The 15,763-nt window shown below is 57.3% G+C and overlaps 1 protein-coding gene across 1 annotated transcript; it reads left to right on the top strand.

Moving 5' to 3' along the window:
* The first annotated feature begins 5,414 nt into the window (after positions 1-5,414).
* On the top strand, positions 5,415-7,388 carry FOXL2 (forkhead box L2). The gene has a single exon (XM_006258812.3). The coding sequence runs from the start codon at positions 5,647-5,649 to the stop codon at positions 6,568-6,570; it is 924 nt and encodes a 307-aa protein (XP_006258874.2). The 5' UTR covers positions 5,415-5,646; the 3' UTR covers positions 6,571-7,388.
* The last annotated feature ends 8,375 nt before the right edge of the window (positions 7,389-15,763 follow it).

Genomic DNA, 15,763 nt, shown 5'->3' with positions numbered 1-15,763 from the left:
CTCTGTCCCTTGGAGCTGGGCAAAAGTCAGAGTATGATTTACATTTCAGCCAGGGGTGACCTATAATAAGCACATGCAAGGAATGACTAAGGACCTGGTTTCATGTGGAATTATTCAAGAACAGTAATTCTGAATATTTTGATGCGTGGACACTCTTATCCTGGAATAAACATTCCTTGCTCCTGTTTAGTTTATCCCACTCTGAAGTCTCTGAAAGCATATGAGGCATTGCCAGCCAGCCTTAACTCTGTTAAATGTCATAGCCCATTGTTCAGCAAACAGGAGGAGAGTATAACTACACTAGCCTAAAGCTGTGCCTTACTCCAATCTTACATTCCCCCTCTATTTAATTAAAATTATTTTTTCCTGGACAGTACTTCTCAAGTATAATCCAAGCATGCACATGGATTTCAGAGCATGTCAAAATGCCAGCGCTTAAACCAAAAACTGCACTCTCAGAAAAGACTTTCAGAAGGAGCACTGCAGAATGTAAATGGAGCAATGAGTGCCCACAATGCAAATTCTCAAACAGCTGCCACGGACATAACCTAAGCTCACAGAGCACGGACAGTGGCACAGCATATCACCGGGAGCCACCACTGAGTCCATCAGGCTGCCTGCAAACACTCCATTTTACAATAGGATCCCAGTCCTGTTCCACATGTGTAAATGGATTTTTCTGACCATGGCCACACAATGAATGCTTTACCAGTATAGGAATTACCTGTACCCCTTACCAGTGTAGCACCTCTAAAGTAGACACAGTTTCTACTCATACAGCTGTACTTTTGGTGGCATAGCCTATTTCACCCCCACCTGTAATTAAAACAGCCTATTCTGATAAAGTGCCTTTTTGCTGGGATAACTGTATTTATAAGAGTTACTCTCCCAGCATAGATCATACCTCTTCACACCCTGGCAGACACAGCTGTGCCTGCAGTAACCTATGGGGTAGGTATGGTCTTTGACTCATACCTCATTAGAGATCCAACTTTTACTCTGAAGAACTTTTTAGATATTTCTTCTCCGAAGGGTCAATATGCAAAAATTAGAAGAAAATCATCCTGACAAATTGCTGTGAATATGGAGAGCATTAGGATTATAGGTTGAGATGCAGACATGCTTAAACAAAAATAATAACAAATTAGTGCTTTGATGTCATATACTTTGTTTGAGGAGTTGTATCTCAGGATCTTTGCTCAATTTTAAATTTATAGCATTTCTTTGACCCTGGATCCCCATCAGGCATGGTAATTTGAAGACAATCCATGTAAGCATGTGGATCACTGTTAAACAGCAAAAAGAATCACTGTTAAACAGCAAACTATAGTGAAGCTGTTCCTTCAGTTTAATCTAATACTATTGCAAAATATTATTGGTTGCTGTGTAGATCAGCCTAACACTTCCAGAGGACTTTTATTTTGTTTGTATCCAGTGCTTTCAAAACTGTATAGGAAAATATCTGAGCATTGAATTTTTTTTAGGCAGTTAAAAGGAGCAGCTTGCTTTCTAAATTGTCAATTCTGATATACCCAACCTTTGTTTACAGCTTCCTAAAGAGATATTATTTCTACTTTGTCTAAAAGGGAATAGCCAGCTTGTTTGTTTTTATTTGCAACATTCAGCAGCATTGCTGTAGGCCGGGGCCTGTAGGATGGCAGTAACACAGGATTATCCTGTGGAGCTGTAACTAGTGAATCCATAACAACCAACCTGAACGCTGCTGAGGGCTGCTATTTAATACCTCAAGAAACTGTTTGCATTTCAACATGTAACTGATTGTGTGAATTCAAGAACCTTCCCTGGATTAGTCTGTGCTTTCAGATGAAAGAAAGAAACTACCAAATGGTAAAGTGAAACAAAGTTTGTTTGCTATAGACAAGTCCCCTGAACCTCAGTTAAGAGGCTGTAGTGAGAATTCAGCCCAAACTATGGGATAAAAAAAAGAAATAAAGGACAATGTGCATGCGCACATGTGCACGTGTGTGCATGTGTGCACGTGTGTCTCTCTCTCTCTCTCTCTCACACACACACACACACACACACACACACACACACACACAAGCACAGTTTGATCCTGACCTTTCTGATGGCCATGGTAAAACACCTATTCTATGTGATTAGGAAGAGGCCCGAAATGAATTTGGACCATTCAAAGTACCTTCATGCCGTATACTGAGGTTAAGACTTTATTTAAGTAATATTTTTTCTCTTGTGGGGAATTGTTTAGATTCCCTGTACCTAAAACTTCCATTAAAATTTCTACAGAATTGAGAGCTTTTGCGATTTTCTCATGGGTCCTCTTGAATGAACCTTCATTCTCTACAATGCTGGTCCAAAGCATAATAAAGATATTCTGTTCCTCATGAAGCCTGCATAATAGATGCATCGCCATCATGGTCTTGTGGACTGCTTAGTTTTTCCTGTAAATACAGAAATCCTTGTACATCTGGGAGCTTGTGAAAACAAGTCTGAAACTACCAGAGTTTTCTGCTTCACAGTAAAGGGAAACCTGTGCTCCCTGCTGGGGAGTGTACTGACACCCTCTTTTGACAATGAAACTCATTCATGGAGGGGAGGACGCTTTCCATGTGAATATTTCTACTGTCACAAGGGTTTGTTAAATGTTAGGAAACAAGTTGCTGGGACTTGAGTTGGAATTTTCAGTGCTTGAAAAATGCAAGATTACTGTTGTTTATGCTGCATCCCAAAATGTGCCCTGTGATTCACAGAACAATTAAGAGAAAAGATACTTAAAAGAAAAAGAAAAAAGAACGATACATAAAGTAAAAAACAAACCACAAACTTTATAACAGTCCAAAGGGGATATTGTGAAAAGGTAGTTTTGCCTAACTTTCCTCTTTTGAGTGCTTCCTTTTAATTAAATAAATGAGGATCCTTATTGCTAAAAGCCATTACTGCACCAGGCAAAACCTGCTTCCAGGCTGAAGCCCTATTTTTGTAGGATAAGTAAAACACAACAGGAAGAGTCAGGTGAGATGGGGAAAATGTTAGAGCAGTGGAATCACATGGTTAGTCATTTCTGGCTTGCGCATTCTTTAACATGTTAAAGTAATTTGTTTGTTACAGGAGATGTGTGTGGATATACAGATGTGTGTATTTATATGGACATTTGTGTAGGTTTAAGTATACCTTGTGTCCTACAAAAATTAAACTCATTTCTTGTAAGCAACATAGAAACATGACTTTTTAGATGGGTCTCAAGCGCATATTAATAGACTAACCTAAATCGGTTTTATTTCCATGAATGCCAGAAAAATATTTGCCTTTATTTCCCACACTATGTTCCTTTAATTCTCATTACCTTTGGGATAGAGAACAGTCCCCAAAATGTCATGTTTACATCGAACATTATTTTTCCTATGTTTGTTTTTGGAACAAATAATCCGAGAGCTTAAAGCAAGGGAGTTTATCTTTGGAGTCTCAAGGAAGGAACTAGAAATCCTAAAATCCGTGCCGAGATAGTTCTCGTTGCCTCGCGGCGTTGGGAATTACGCCGCAAACGGGAGAGAGTTTCTTAGTACCTCCTGGGAGAGCCATCAGAGCAACCCGTGTGCGAGCCGTGCGGGGCGCAGGGTCTGCGGTTCAGCTCGGCTGAAGCCCGTTCCGTCTGAGCCCGATCCTCGCCCTCTTGGAGACAGGGGACGCTTTGCACTGTGCTAAAGTACGAGGTCGGGTCCTAAACTTGGCAGTGAGAAGGGCCGTCCGTACCTGCACGTTTAAAGCAGAGACGTGGCGTCTCCCTCCCAAGCGTAGCAGCCAGCCCCGGTCCACCAAGCCCTGGCCCCGGTCTGAGAGCAGCACCCAAAGGTGCGCGGGTAACGCAGGGAGAGTCAGCGCCGAGCAGCCCGAACCGCCGGGGCGCGGGGCCGGGGAGGGCTGCACGAGCGGATTAGGATCTAGCAAACGAGCAAACTAACCGGGGGGCTCCTCAGCCTGGCCGGGCCGGGGGCAGCCGCGGGCTTCTCCCGAGCCGGGAGGTCGCGCTCTCCTGCCCGCAAAGGGCTCGTTTCGTTGTGCGGGCGGAGCGGGGGCAGCAGGCGGGCAGCGCTGCGCTGCGGCCGGCACGGGCAGGCGTGGCGGGGAGCCGCCGGCTTTCACCCGGTGCCCTGCCACGGAGATGGCCGCTCCGCCGCCGGGCGGGTGAGTCCCCGGGAAGGTGGCGGCGGCGGCGGGGCCGGGCAGCCGCCTTGCTCCGGCGCTGCCTCCGTGCGGGCGGGCGCGGGGCAGCCCCGCGTGCCTCCTGCTGCTGCTGGCCGCAGCCCGCAACCCCCCTGGCCTCGCTGCTCGGCCGCCGGCTCGTGGAAGGGGGCCCGGCGTTGCCCGCCTGCCGGCCTCGAGCTCTCGCCGAGACCGCGGGCCCCGAGCCCGACGGCAGCGCGCCGTGGCCGCCGCCCGCTCCGCCGCAGCCCCCGAGGGCGGCCCTGTCCGCTCGGCGGGCGCGGGGCCAGGGCTGCGGAGCAGGGAAAGGAGCGCGCTGCGGGCGGGTGAGGCCCGGCTGTGCCCCGGCGCGATCCCCGCCGCACCCCGGAGAGAAGCGCGGTCCCACGGCCCGGCCCTCCGCGGGCTGCGGCCCGGGGGCCTCCTCGGCGGGGCACGCGTCTGCCGCGGCCTCCCCGGCGCTGCCAGGCTCGGCCTCGCGGGTCCCAGCGGACGTGGGAGGGGAGCGACCCCGCACCGTGGAGGTGGCGGTTGCTCGGCCCGGCGGCAGCGGGCTGAGGGGGGACATGCGGGGAGGCCGGTGCCCACGCTTGGCTCGGGAGGAGTGGGAGCAGCGCAGCAGGCGGGCGCGGCGGGCCAGGTCGGGCCGGGCCGGGCCGGGCCGGGGCAAGGCAAGCCAAGGCCCGGGCGCTGCTCAGCTGCACCTGCCCGGAGACTGGGCGGGACAGGCCGAGGCCGGGAGGAGCCGCAGTCGGTGCTCGGCACGCGGCGCGCAGGGAGCGGGGCCGGGGCCGGTTCTGCCCAAGGCGCGGGGCAGCCCCCGGGGGCTCCAGTCCCGTCCCCCGCACGGGGCCCGCAGGCTGGCGCGGGAAGCGGACACACGAGCTCCCGGCTGAGCCCGGCTCCCGGCCACTGACGTGCCAGCGGCTGCAGCCCCGGGGGGGGGGGGTGGGCAGCCGCCAGGCCCCGTACCTGTCTGCCGGGAATAAAGGGCCCCCGGGCCGCTCAGCGGGCCCCCTCCTCCGCCCCGCGCAACTGCGCCGGGCTCAACCCCCGCCCCTTGCCCCGGGCTCCGCTCTGCGCCGGGCGCGGGGGGAGGGCAGGGCAGGGGCTCGGGGCACGTGTAGCGGCCCCCAGGTGGCTGCGTCCCGGGCGGGGCGGGGCCGGGGCGGGGCGGGCGGCGGCCGGTGCCCTCCGGCGGGGCGGCGCGGCGCGGCGCGGCGTGGCCCGGCTCGGCTCGGCGCGGGGACTGGGTGGCGCGCGGCGCCCTGCGCGGGCCCGGCCCGGCCGGCGGCTCCCGGCCATAGGGGCGCGGGGCCTGACGAAAGCGGAACTGGCGGCGCCCATACAAAGCGGAGCGGCGCGCGCCGGGCAGCGCCTGCCGAGCCAGAGCCGGGGCCGGAGCCGCGGGGCCGCCGCTCCCACAGCGCAGCAGGCGGGCGGCGGCGCCGGCTCCCTCGGGCCATGGCCGGCTACCCCGAGCCCGACGAGGCGCCCGCGGCGCTGCTGGCCCACGACGGCGGCGGCGGCGGCAAGGAGGCCGAGCGCGCCAAGGAGGAGCCGGGCTCCGACAAGGGCGCCGACAAGCCGGACCCGTCGCAGAAGCCGCCCTACTCGTACGTGGCGCTGATCGCCATGGCCATCCGCGAGAGCGCCGAGAAGCGGCTCACGCTGTCGGGCATCTACCAGTACATCATCAGCAAGTTCCCCTTCTACGAGAAGAACAAGAAGGGCTGGCAGAACAGCATCCGCCACAACCTCAGCCTCAACGAGTGCTTCATCAAGGTGCCCCGCGAGGGCGGCGGCGAGCGCAAGGGCAACTACTGGACGCTGGACCCCGCCTGCGAGGACATGTTCGAGAAAGGCAACTACCGGCGGCGGCGGCGCATGAAGCGGCCCTTCCGACCGCCCCCCGCGCACTTCCAGCCGGGCAAGGGCCTCTTCGGCGGCGACGGCTACGGCTACCTGTCCCCGCCCAAGTACCTGCAGTCCGGCTTCATGAACAACTCGTGGGGCCTGGCGCAGCCGCCCGCGCCCGTGCCCTACGCCTCCTGCCAGATGAGCGGCGGCAGCGTGAGCCCCGTCAATGTGAAGGGCCTGTCGGGCCCGGCCTCGTACGGGCCGTACTCGCGGGTGCAGGGCATGGCGCTGCCCGGCGTGGTGAACTCCTACAACGGCGTGGGCCACCCGCACCACCCGCACGCGCACCACCCGCACGCGCAGCAGCTCGGCCCGGCCAGCCCCGCGCCCCCCGCGCCGCCGGCCGCCAACGGAGCCGGCCTGCAGTTCGCCTGCGCCCGCCAGCCCGCCGAGCTCTCCATGATGCACTGCTCCTACTGGGAGCACGACAGCAAGCACGGCGCCTTGCACTCCCGGATAGACATCTAGGGCCCCCGCCGGCCCCACTGCCGCTGCCCGGGCAGCCCGCGCCGTCGCGGCCCGCCGGCTTTCGGACTCGAGCCGCGCGGAGGCAGCGCCCGGCCCGCGCCAGCCTCGCCGCTCAGTGCGGGGAGAGGCCGCCCGCGGGCCCGGCGAGGATTGCGCTGCGGGCGCCGGGGCTGGCGGGGCCGGGCCGGGCCGGGCCGGGCCAGGCTGTGCTGCGCGGGCCTCTCCCGGCCACCGGCTCCGGAGGGGGAAGAAACCAAAGGAGCCCCCCAGGGTAACGTGCGAAATGCGTCGGCAGCCAGAGATATATTTTTGAACGGAGCGAGTGCCCCGGGAGGCCTTTCGAGTAATTTTATACCGGTCTAAAATAATATTTGATGTTAAAAGGAAAAAAAAAAAAGACGGTTTCCTATAAGAATTGGAAGGAGGTTTTTTGTTTTGTTTTGTTTTTTTCCCGTGCGCATATTATTATTAAATAAAAGCTAAAATTTATCTTTTTTTTATTATTATTATTATTTTTTATTTTTACCAAAAACCTCTTGGCCCAAAATGGACTGTCTCGGTAGGTTTTGCTTCAACCTTTTTTCTCGCGGAGTTTTGATTCTCTGAGTTGAAATAGATTAATGTGAAAGAAAAAAAAAAACCCACATCGGCGTTTCTAAATACTGGGGCCAGTTCATAGCGATTTTCTAAATGTTTCTGTACGCTGATAGATGTTGGGCATAGCACCATTTTGGGACCAACTTTTCTAGAGTAACTAGCACTTTTATTGTATTTTTAGCATTGTAAAGTCTTCAATAAAATGTCTCTCTTTCTTTTAAGATCGTTCTCCTTTCCTTCAGTCCCGCGTGCTCCGCTCTCGAGGGGCCGTTCCCTACTGGGAAAGTCAAAGGCAGCGCCGCTGCGCCAGTCTCGAAAGCGGCGTTTTAATACATACATGGATATTCCCGAATATAATGGAAAAAAGATATCTATATATCTCTATATAGAGATAGATATATATCTTTATATCTATATATATGTATAATATATGTATATAATGTATGTGTGCGCGTGTGCATATAAATGCAACTACATATGCGTGTGCATATGTGTGTACATATGTGTCTGTATATACTGGCAGATAAATAACACGTATGTTGTGGCGGTTATATATAGTTGCAGTATATAGATATATTTATAGAGTGTTGCTTATATATTTCTCTCGAGCTGCTTATCTGTCTGAAGCGGGGGGTGCAGTATTGTGCGTGCGCGGCGGGAGGTGAGCGCGGGTGGTCCCCAGCGGTGTGCACCGCGCCGCCGGCCCGGTCCAGCAGCCCTGGCTCTGCCCCGCGCAGCAGCTACCATCCGGCGGGTTTCTTTATTCCTCGTCGTGCTCCGCAGAACTGTCCAACCTTCTCGTTTCCCGCACTGGTTCCGGGGAAAGGCCTGGGGCCCAGGGAGTCCTCCCCGCGTGGAGCCGGGCCGGGGGTGTCGGGCTGCGCGGGGAGGGCGGGCCGAGTGCGGCGATGGCTGCTGCTGGGCCGGGGCCGGGCCAGGGCGAGGAGCAGGCGGGCTCGCGGGGCTGCCCGGTGCGGAGCGCTGTGCCGTGGGGCGCGGGGCCGTGGCGGGGCCTGCGGGAAGGAGCCGCGGGGGCTTTGGCGCGGGAAGGACTCGGGAAGTGGCGCTGCCTCCCTTCGAGGCCCGCTCTTTGTTGTGCCCGGGCAGGCGGCGGAGCAGAGCCCGGCCCCGCCACCCGCGCGGTTCTCGGCCTCCCCAGGCCTGTGCCTTGCTGCGCCGCCTGCCCGGGCCGGGCCGGGCCGGGCCGGGCCGCCTGGAGGGCGAAGGGAGGGCGGGGAGGCCCTCGGGCCTGGCGGGTGCCCGCAGGCCCCAGCCCATGTGCGGCGCGGGGTGTGCAACCAGGCCTGTGCTTTGTCGGCAGGGGCGAGGGGCCGGGAGCCGAGGCCGGACGGAGCCCGCAGAGGAGCCGCGGCTGCCGGGGCGCTGAGGAGCGGCAGGTACGTGCCCGCACTGCTGCGGGACGGACGGAGCGGCGGGAACGGCCCGGGCCGGGGACGGCTTTGCTCTCGCTCGGGCTGTCTCGTCCGGCCAGGCAGCGGAGGCCTGGCTCGGCGCTGCCGTCGCGCCCCGGCCCAGGCCCTGCGGCCTGAGGCGCCCTCCAGCGCCAGCGCCCGCGGGTCGGCCCGGGGAGGCCGCGGGACCCGTGCAGGGCTGTGGCCTGCGCCCACAGGCTTCTCGTCCCGGCGGGGCGATAGCTGCGGAAGGGCCGGGCCCTCTGCCGCGCTGCGCTGCGCCGCGCCGCGCCGCGCCGTCTGGGCCCCGGCCGCCAGCTCGGGCTGCGGAGCCCCTGCTGCCCCTGCCCCCTGTGCGGGCGGGGCTGGGCCGGCCCCGGGCTCAGCTCCCGCACTCCCGGGGCTCCTGCAACGCAGCCGAAACCCTGGCCGGGAGGGCAGAGGGGCCCGGGCTGGGTGCTGCGAGCCTCGATGGGGCAGCGGGGCAATAGGGGCAGGCGGGTGTCTCTGCCCCACAGCTGCCGCCAGGCTCGGAGCCGGGTTTCGCGCCCGTTATTTCAGGGGCCCGGGGCGCAGGTCTCCCGGGCCTCCCGCCCTCCCGCGGCTTTGGACCGGAGCAGCCACCAGCCTCGCTCTGCCTCTGAAGCGCCCCCGGGGCCGGGCCGGGTGGCGGGGCAGCACCTTCCCTGCCCGCGGGGAGCGCGGGGCTGTGCGCGGAGGGCGAAGAGCCCTTCGAGCGTGCCCGCGTGGCCCGCTGCCGCCTTCCCCGGGCCGAGCCGGTCCGCGGAGCCACCCCGGGGCCGCCGCAGGCGGGCTGAGAGTAGCGGGTCGCGTCTGCCCCGGGTTCACCTAACACCGGCCGTGTAAAAGCGGCCTGCGGCTTCGTGCCGCCTGCGGGCAAGGAAACGCGCGGGAAAGAGGCGAGAGAGCCGGGGCTGTCCTGCTGCCTCACGGGGCGCGCGGGGCAATGCCCGGCACGGCTCTGCGGGGGCCCCGGCCGCTGCCCGCCGAGTCACGAGCCCCGCGCTGGCGGGACCCGGCGGGTGCCTGAGGCCCGGGCCGGGCCAAGCTCTCCCCACACCAGCCTGCGCCCGGCGGTCTGGGCCTGGAGGAGATGGAGCCCCCAGGCCAGGGCGGCCTCATGCCCGGGCGTTTGTGGCGCGTGTTTCCGTTTTGTCTTAAGAATACTGAAAAACGAGGCCATCCTAATAGTGACCCACGCGGGGTCGCGGGTGCAGGGGAAGGGCCCAGCCGCGCGCCCTCCGCGGGGCCGGGCTGCGTTTGCCCCTCTGCCCCGGCGCCTCCCCGCCCCGCCCCGCCCCGCCCCGCCCGTGGCTCCGGCTGCCCCGCTCCCGGGCTCCGCGCGCCTGCACTGGCCGGGGCAGCCCCAGCCGCGCCGGGTCCCGCAAGGATGGCCGGGACGGGGCGGAGGAGGCGCTGAGCGCGGCATTACACACCCTGCCTGCTTCTTTTTCTTTTCTTTTTTTTTTTTTTAAGATAAGTGAGCTAATGATCCCACCTGGTTAAGCCGGGGCTTGTTTCACACGGAATGACATCGTCCTCCCCCTGCCCTGCCCTGCCCCGCTCGGCCCCGGGCAGTTGCCAGCCCGAAGCCCGTCGCCGAGGGGCAGCGGGCGGCTGTGCCCGGCCGCCGGAGCCCAGTGCTGCGCTGCGCCGAGCGGCCGCGGCGGGAGAATCTTTTCACTCCTGTTTTTTGGTATTTTGTAAACGGAGGCGGCCGCGTTTATTGCAACATCGCCCCTTCCCTGCTACCTGCCTGTCCTGGCCCAACCCGACCCGACCCGACCCTACCCGAGCCGACCCATGCCCCAGCTCGTGCCACATGGAGAGCTCCGCTCCGCGGCGGGGAGATGAAGGAACTCAGCTCCACGCGGCTCTTCGGGGTCGGTGCCGTCGTGCCCCCCTCCCCGCCGGTTTCCAGAACCGGGATTTCTCCTTGCAAAGTAGATCTCGTTTTAAGGACCTAGGAGCAGAAGGGCTGCTCGCAGCGCAGCTCCCCCAACCCCTGTCTCCCTAGCGGGGAAGCAGCGAATTCACCGTGGGAAGCGAGGGGCAGCTGGGAGGGAGCCGCGGGTCCTTGGAAATCCCCCCACTCCCGTAATAAGGAGGGAGTCCGAGGTGGCGGCGGTCCGGACTCCGGGCTCACGCACCGGGCGCGGAGGGCAGGGGCCTGGCTCTGTGGCTGCCCCAGGCCGCTCCTGGACGGAGCCCGTGTGCGAGGCAGGCCCCGGGCCGGCGGATGCTGGGCCCCGCACCGGCCTTGCCAGCCCGATTTCCCCACAGCCCCCGGCTTGGCAGCTGGAAACACCCGGGGCAGCCCCTCGGACTCCGGGGAGCGGGGAGGGCCCCCAGCTCCGAGCCGGCAGGTTTGAAGGCGCGGGCACGTGCGCACACAGCTTGGCCCGCAGCTTCCTCTGCGGCTGCTGGGGCTGCGCGAGCCCCGAGCACGTCCCGGGCGTCGGCGCCGGCTGCCAGGTCACCGTCAGCGCGGCCCCGACGGGCAGTGTCGCGGCTGTGGCACGGGCCGGGCCGGGGCAGCAGGAAGGGTGGGCCGGGGGTGGCGAGCGCGTGCGAAGGCCCGGGCCAGGGCAACCTAGAGGCGGCTCTTCGGGGGCTTGTAGCACGGATCGGAGCCCCGCAGCCCGCCGTGGGCGGGAGGCGCGTGGGGCTGGGGCAGTGGGAGGCCCCGCGGCCAGGGCAGGGGCCCGACGGGAGGCCGCGATCCCTCCCCTGTGCCAGGCGGGGGAAGGGAGGGGAGAAGGTGGTGCCAGGTGGAGCCCACTTGCTGCTCTCCGCTCCTTCCCCCGTCGGATTGCTCGGGGAAATGTCTCTCAGCAACAGCCGCGGGCAGTTTTTTCCCTTGTTGTGTAAGGATTTTTTTTATCTGTTACATAAATTGAAGCGATTGAGGGGGAAAAAAGCGCCGCTTGGCTGAGTTGGAAGAACTTCCTTGACGTCATGACACAGGCGTAAGGATTTGAGCCTCCAGTCCTTGTTCCGGCGAAACCATTGTTTGTCACTGGAGCAGGAGCAGGCTCGTTTGCTCCAATGGGATCTTTTTGGCTCGAGCATCAGAAGGGGCTTCTCTTTTACCCGGTTCGGTCCTCGCAGCGTTTCTTTCGCGCTCCCAGATAGCACGTTTAGCATGACCCTCGGTCTCGGGTGCAAGTTTTGCCTGCTTTGAGGCAGTCAGAGCTGCTTGTCTGATTCAAGGGCTGCGTGTGTTAACGCGGCAGGGTCAGGCCCCTTTGGGCAGTGTCAGAAGTCCTGACCTGTTGCTGGTCCGAGCTCGGAGCGGCTCATGTGGCTGCGATAGCACACGTTCAACTACAGAATCGCTGACAGATCAGGACGGGGGTTTCAGCCTAGCGCAGCGCCAGGACTGCGTAATGTTGGCACGAGCTGAGCATATTCCAACAGAGACATTATTTTCCTACAAGGAGCTGATACTTCAGAAGTGAAGTCAGCTTTTCTATCTGTGCAAATATGCAAGCAGCTCGCCTGGTGTTTTTCTAAAACACAAGTGAGCCGGTAACCCACATATCCACATGGAGAAAAAAACAGGATTTATTTTCCCAGCGCTTCAGCGCGCCGTGCAGTAGCGGGACTTCTCTTACACGTAAAACATGCTTTCGTCTCACAGTGACACTTGAGATGAAATTTCGCCCTCCCAGACGAGGCAAACTGCCATTAAAACAAAGAGGCGCTTTGCTTCAGTGAGGCTGCAGGATTTCATCCCTGCTGCAATCTGTCCGAAATCTTCTCTTAGCATCTACCCCCGGCTGCTTCACGCGCTGCATTTGTGTGTGTGAATCCCCGCGCTTGCCCGGGCGGACCTCGCCGCGGTCTAGCGCCGTTCACATCAGCAGGGATCCTGGTTTTCTCGGAATTTAAAAAAATCCCCAAATTTCGGTTAAAAAAAGTAACCCCAAATCCACATTTTCCCGTGATTTAAACGAAACACCACTAAAATCTATCTATATATCTAGCTATGTAGCTATGTCTGTGTGTGTGTATGTCCACATTTTCCCGTGCTTAAAATGAAACATTGCTAGATAGATAGATAGATAGATAGATAGATAGATAGATAGATAGATAGATAGATATGCACACACACACTATATATGTATACATTATATATATATGGTAATGCCTTATCTATCTATGTGTGTGTGTATATATATATGTACATGCATCCACATTTTTCTATGATTAAAATGAAACTTTACTAGATAGATAAGGCATTACTATACACATACGCTATATATGTATACACTATATATATAGTAATGTCTTATCTATCTATCGATATATATAGTAATGCCGTTATCTATCTATTGATATATATGTATATATGTGTGTGTGTGTGTCTGTATACGATATATATATATATATATCGTATATCGATACATATATGCTAAGAGAAGATTTCGGACAGATTGCAGCAGGGATACTTGATATATACATATATGAGAGTAATGCCCCTATCTTCTAGCTAGCTATGTCTGTGTGTGTGTCCACATTTTTCCGTGCTTAAAATGAAACATTACTGGATAGATAGATAGATAGATAGATAGATAGATAGATAGATAGATAGATAGATAGATAGATAGATAGATAGATAAGGCATAACTATATATATATATATATATTGTGTGTATATATATGTATATATAGTAATGCCTTATCTATCTGTCTAGCTATCTATCTATCTGTCTGTCTGTCTGTCTGTGTGTGTGTGTGTGTGTGTGTGTGTGTATGCATGCATCCACATTTTTCTATTATTAAAATGAAACATTATTAGATAGATACACACACACTATAAATATGTATACACTATATATATCTATAGATATATATAGTAATGCCTTATCTATCTAGTAATGTTTCATTTTAATCATGGAAAAAATGTGGATTTGGGGCTACTTTTTTAACCGAAAATTGGAGATTTTTTAAAATCAGAGAAAGCCAGGATCCCTGCACATCAGTACTGGCCCCTGCCCGGAACCTTCCTCCCTCTGACACGCGCGTGCCTGTTGTACGCACAGCTCGCGAGTGTGCGGTGCGGGGTCGGTGACAACCCTGTCCCGCGTGCTGCAAGGAGGGCGGGAGCTCGGGCTGAGAAGTGCACTCTCTTACGGTCCGGTAGTTGCCCAGCCAAGCCCTTCCGTACACCTTTGCCCCGCTCCTTCCCCGCCGCGCCGGTGCGTGCGTGCGCTCTGGTGCGGAGCTCGTGCAGGTGCCGGCTCGGGCGCGCCGCGGGTTCAGCCCGCCGATTCCTGGCATTCTTGTCCACGTTTGAAGCGGTGAAGAAGTCATTTCCAGTCCCAGGGTCTGAGTTTCACCCTGAACTCATTGCAAAGCGAGTGTGGGGTCAGTTGTGTTTATTATACAACCAATTAAAACAGGAAAATATGCAAAGCCTTCATTCAGAGAGATCCGGCCATTGTTCCAGCCGAAAACGATATTTTTGTCTCTAAAATAAAAAGTCTATTTGTTCCGTGAAAAATTGTGCCCTGCGAGAGAGAGGGGAGGGACGGAGCAGGGCGGACAAGCGCCTCCCGGGAAGTTGTGCGGCGGCGGGACGAGCTCCCGCGTCTCCCCTCGTCTGCGGATTTCTTTGGGACTGACAACCAGGCCGCGGGACGTGTGCCCCCGCGCCCTGCGCTGCTCCTTCCCCGCACCCCGCTTCACCCGCCGTGGCTCGCTGTCTTCACCGGGAGCCGCGGGTGCAGCACGCTGGCCAGGGGAAGCCGCCCGGGCGGGGGCTGCGGGTGCGGGACGCGCTGCGGGGCTGCCGGGCGGGCGGCGGGGCCCGGGGCAGGGGCAGGGCGCTCCCTCACTGCCGTTTCCTCGCCAAAACCTTCTCCCGACCCGGGGGGCTGTCTGCCGCCTTGTGTACTAGGTCACCACAGCCTCCACTTCCGTCTGTGAAATGGGGATTCGCCTTTCCTGGGGAAACCTGAAAGCAGACAAAGGCAGAGCTCCGTTTAAGCAGAGCGGGAGAAACCAAATCTTGTCTCTGTTACCTCAAACCGGTACAAACACCGGCGGGGGGGATGTTGTGAGAAGCAAACCCTGGGTTTTCAAGCCCTGGTCCTGCTCGCTTCTGTGCCCTGACTAATCCGGTTGGCTTCAGCTGGCTCTGCAATGATGTCAGGCTCTGGCCTCGAGTCTGAGATGAGACGTGGTGCCAATTCCCAGCTTGACCACAGAGTTCCTGTGTGGCCTGGGGTTAGAGCCTGCAAGAGCTTGGGGCCAGATTCTCCAGCGCTCAGAACTGAAAGCACACTCTTAGGTTTCCAAAGGACAACTCCTTGCTGTTCTCTCATCAGCAGTCCGGGATGATGCTTGTACCCCCTTCCCTCCTTCCCTGCATCTTGGCTATTTCAAAAACAAAGCAGGGCTGCCTCTTGAGCGGTGTACCTGCCTCATGCAGCATGATGAGGTTCTGCTCTGGGTTTGAGCTTTTACTGCTGTCATACAACTGTTAAGTAGACTGGTAATAGACTGACAGAGGGTAATAGCCAAGGATTCATCCTTCTAACTATGGGGGACAGATAGGAAAAGGGGCCAGTACCAACACTTAAAACGTGGCCACATTCCTCCCTTTTCTCCTATACTAGACTGTCACTGGGTATGTGAACACACATGCACACACAGGAGGTGGGCAATAAGAGAGAGGATGTATTTAAGTAAAGATTCTGGGAAACAATCATCAAAACAATCCCTCAGTCTGGCCTAATCCAATGAGGTTATTTTAGTCCTTGAGCTGTATTGAAAACATTAGCTCTGCTTCTTGTGGTTGTTTACAGTATATTGGTCTCAGCATCAGAGGCAGCCTTCTGAAAAGTCTTACAGAATTTAATAGGAATAAAATCAACACAGAAATTACTCTAAAAGCCACGAAGGCAGATGATTTATCAAATTGGAGACAGAAAGGCAGAGGTAATCAATGAGTTTTCACTTATAGTTTACTTGGATGAATTTTTAGAAACCAGATGGGGTTTTATTAGCCAAACAAACAGCTGCAGGATTTGGTGGGCTGGGAGGAAATTCATTCAAAATAAACTGAATACTGCCTGAAGTAGAATTTGGCTTTCCATAAAACCTAGCACTGGTTCCAGCCACACACAGACAAACAGCAATCATGACTGAAGGAG

The sequence above is a fragment of the Alligator mississippiensis genome, chromosome 7, assembly GCF_030867095.1.
Source record: "Alligator mississippiensis isolate rAllMis1 chromosome 7, rAllMis1, whole genome shotgun sequence".
NCBI classification, from domain to species: domain Eukaryota; kingdom Metazoa; phylum Chordata; order Crocodylia; family Alligatoridae; genus Alligator; species Alligator mississippiensis.
Note: the sequence above shows the minus strand (reverse complement) of the source record. Positions and strands in the feature narration are given on the sequence as shown.

Coding starts and splice junctions, on each gene's coding strand:
- FOXL2 (XM_006258812.3), top strand. CDS start 5,647: ATGGCCGGCTACCCCGAGCCCGACGAGGCGCCCGCGGCGCTGCTGGCC.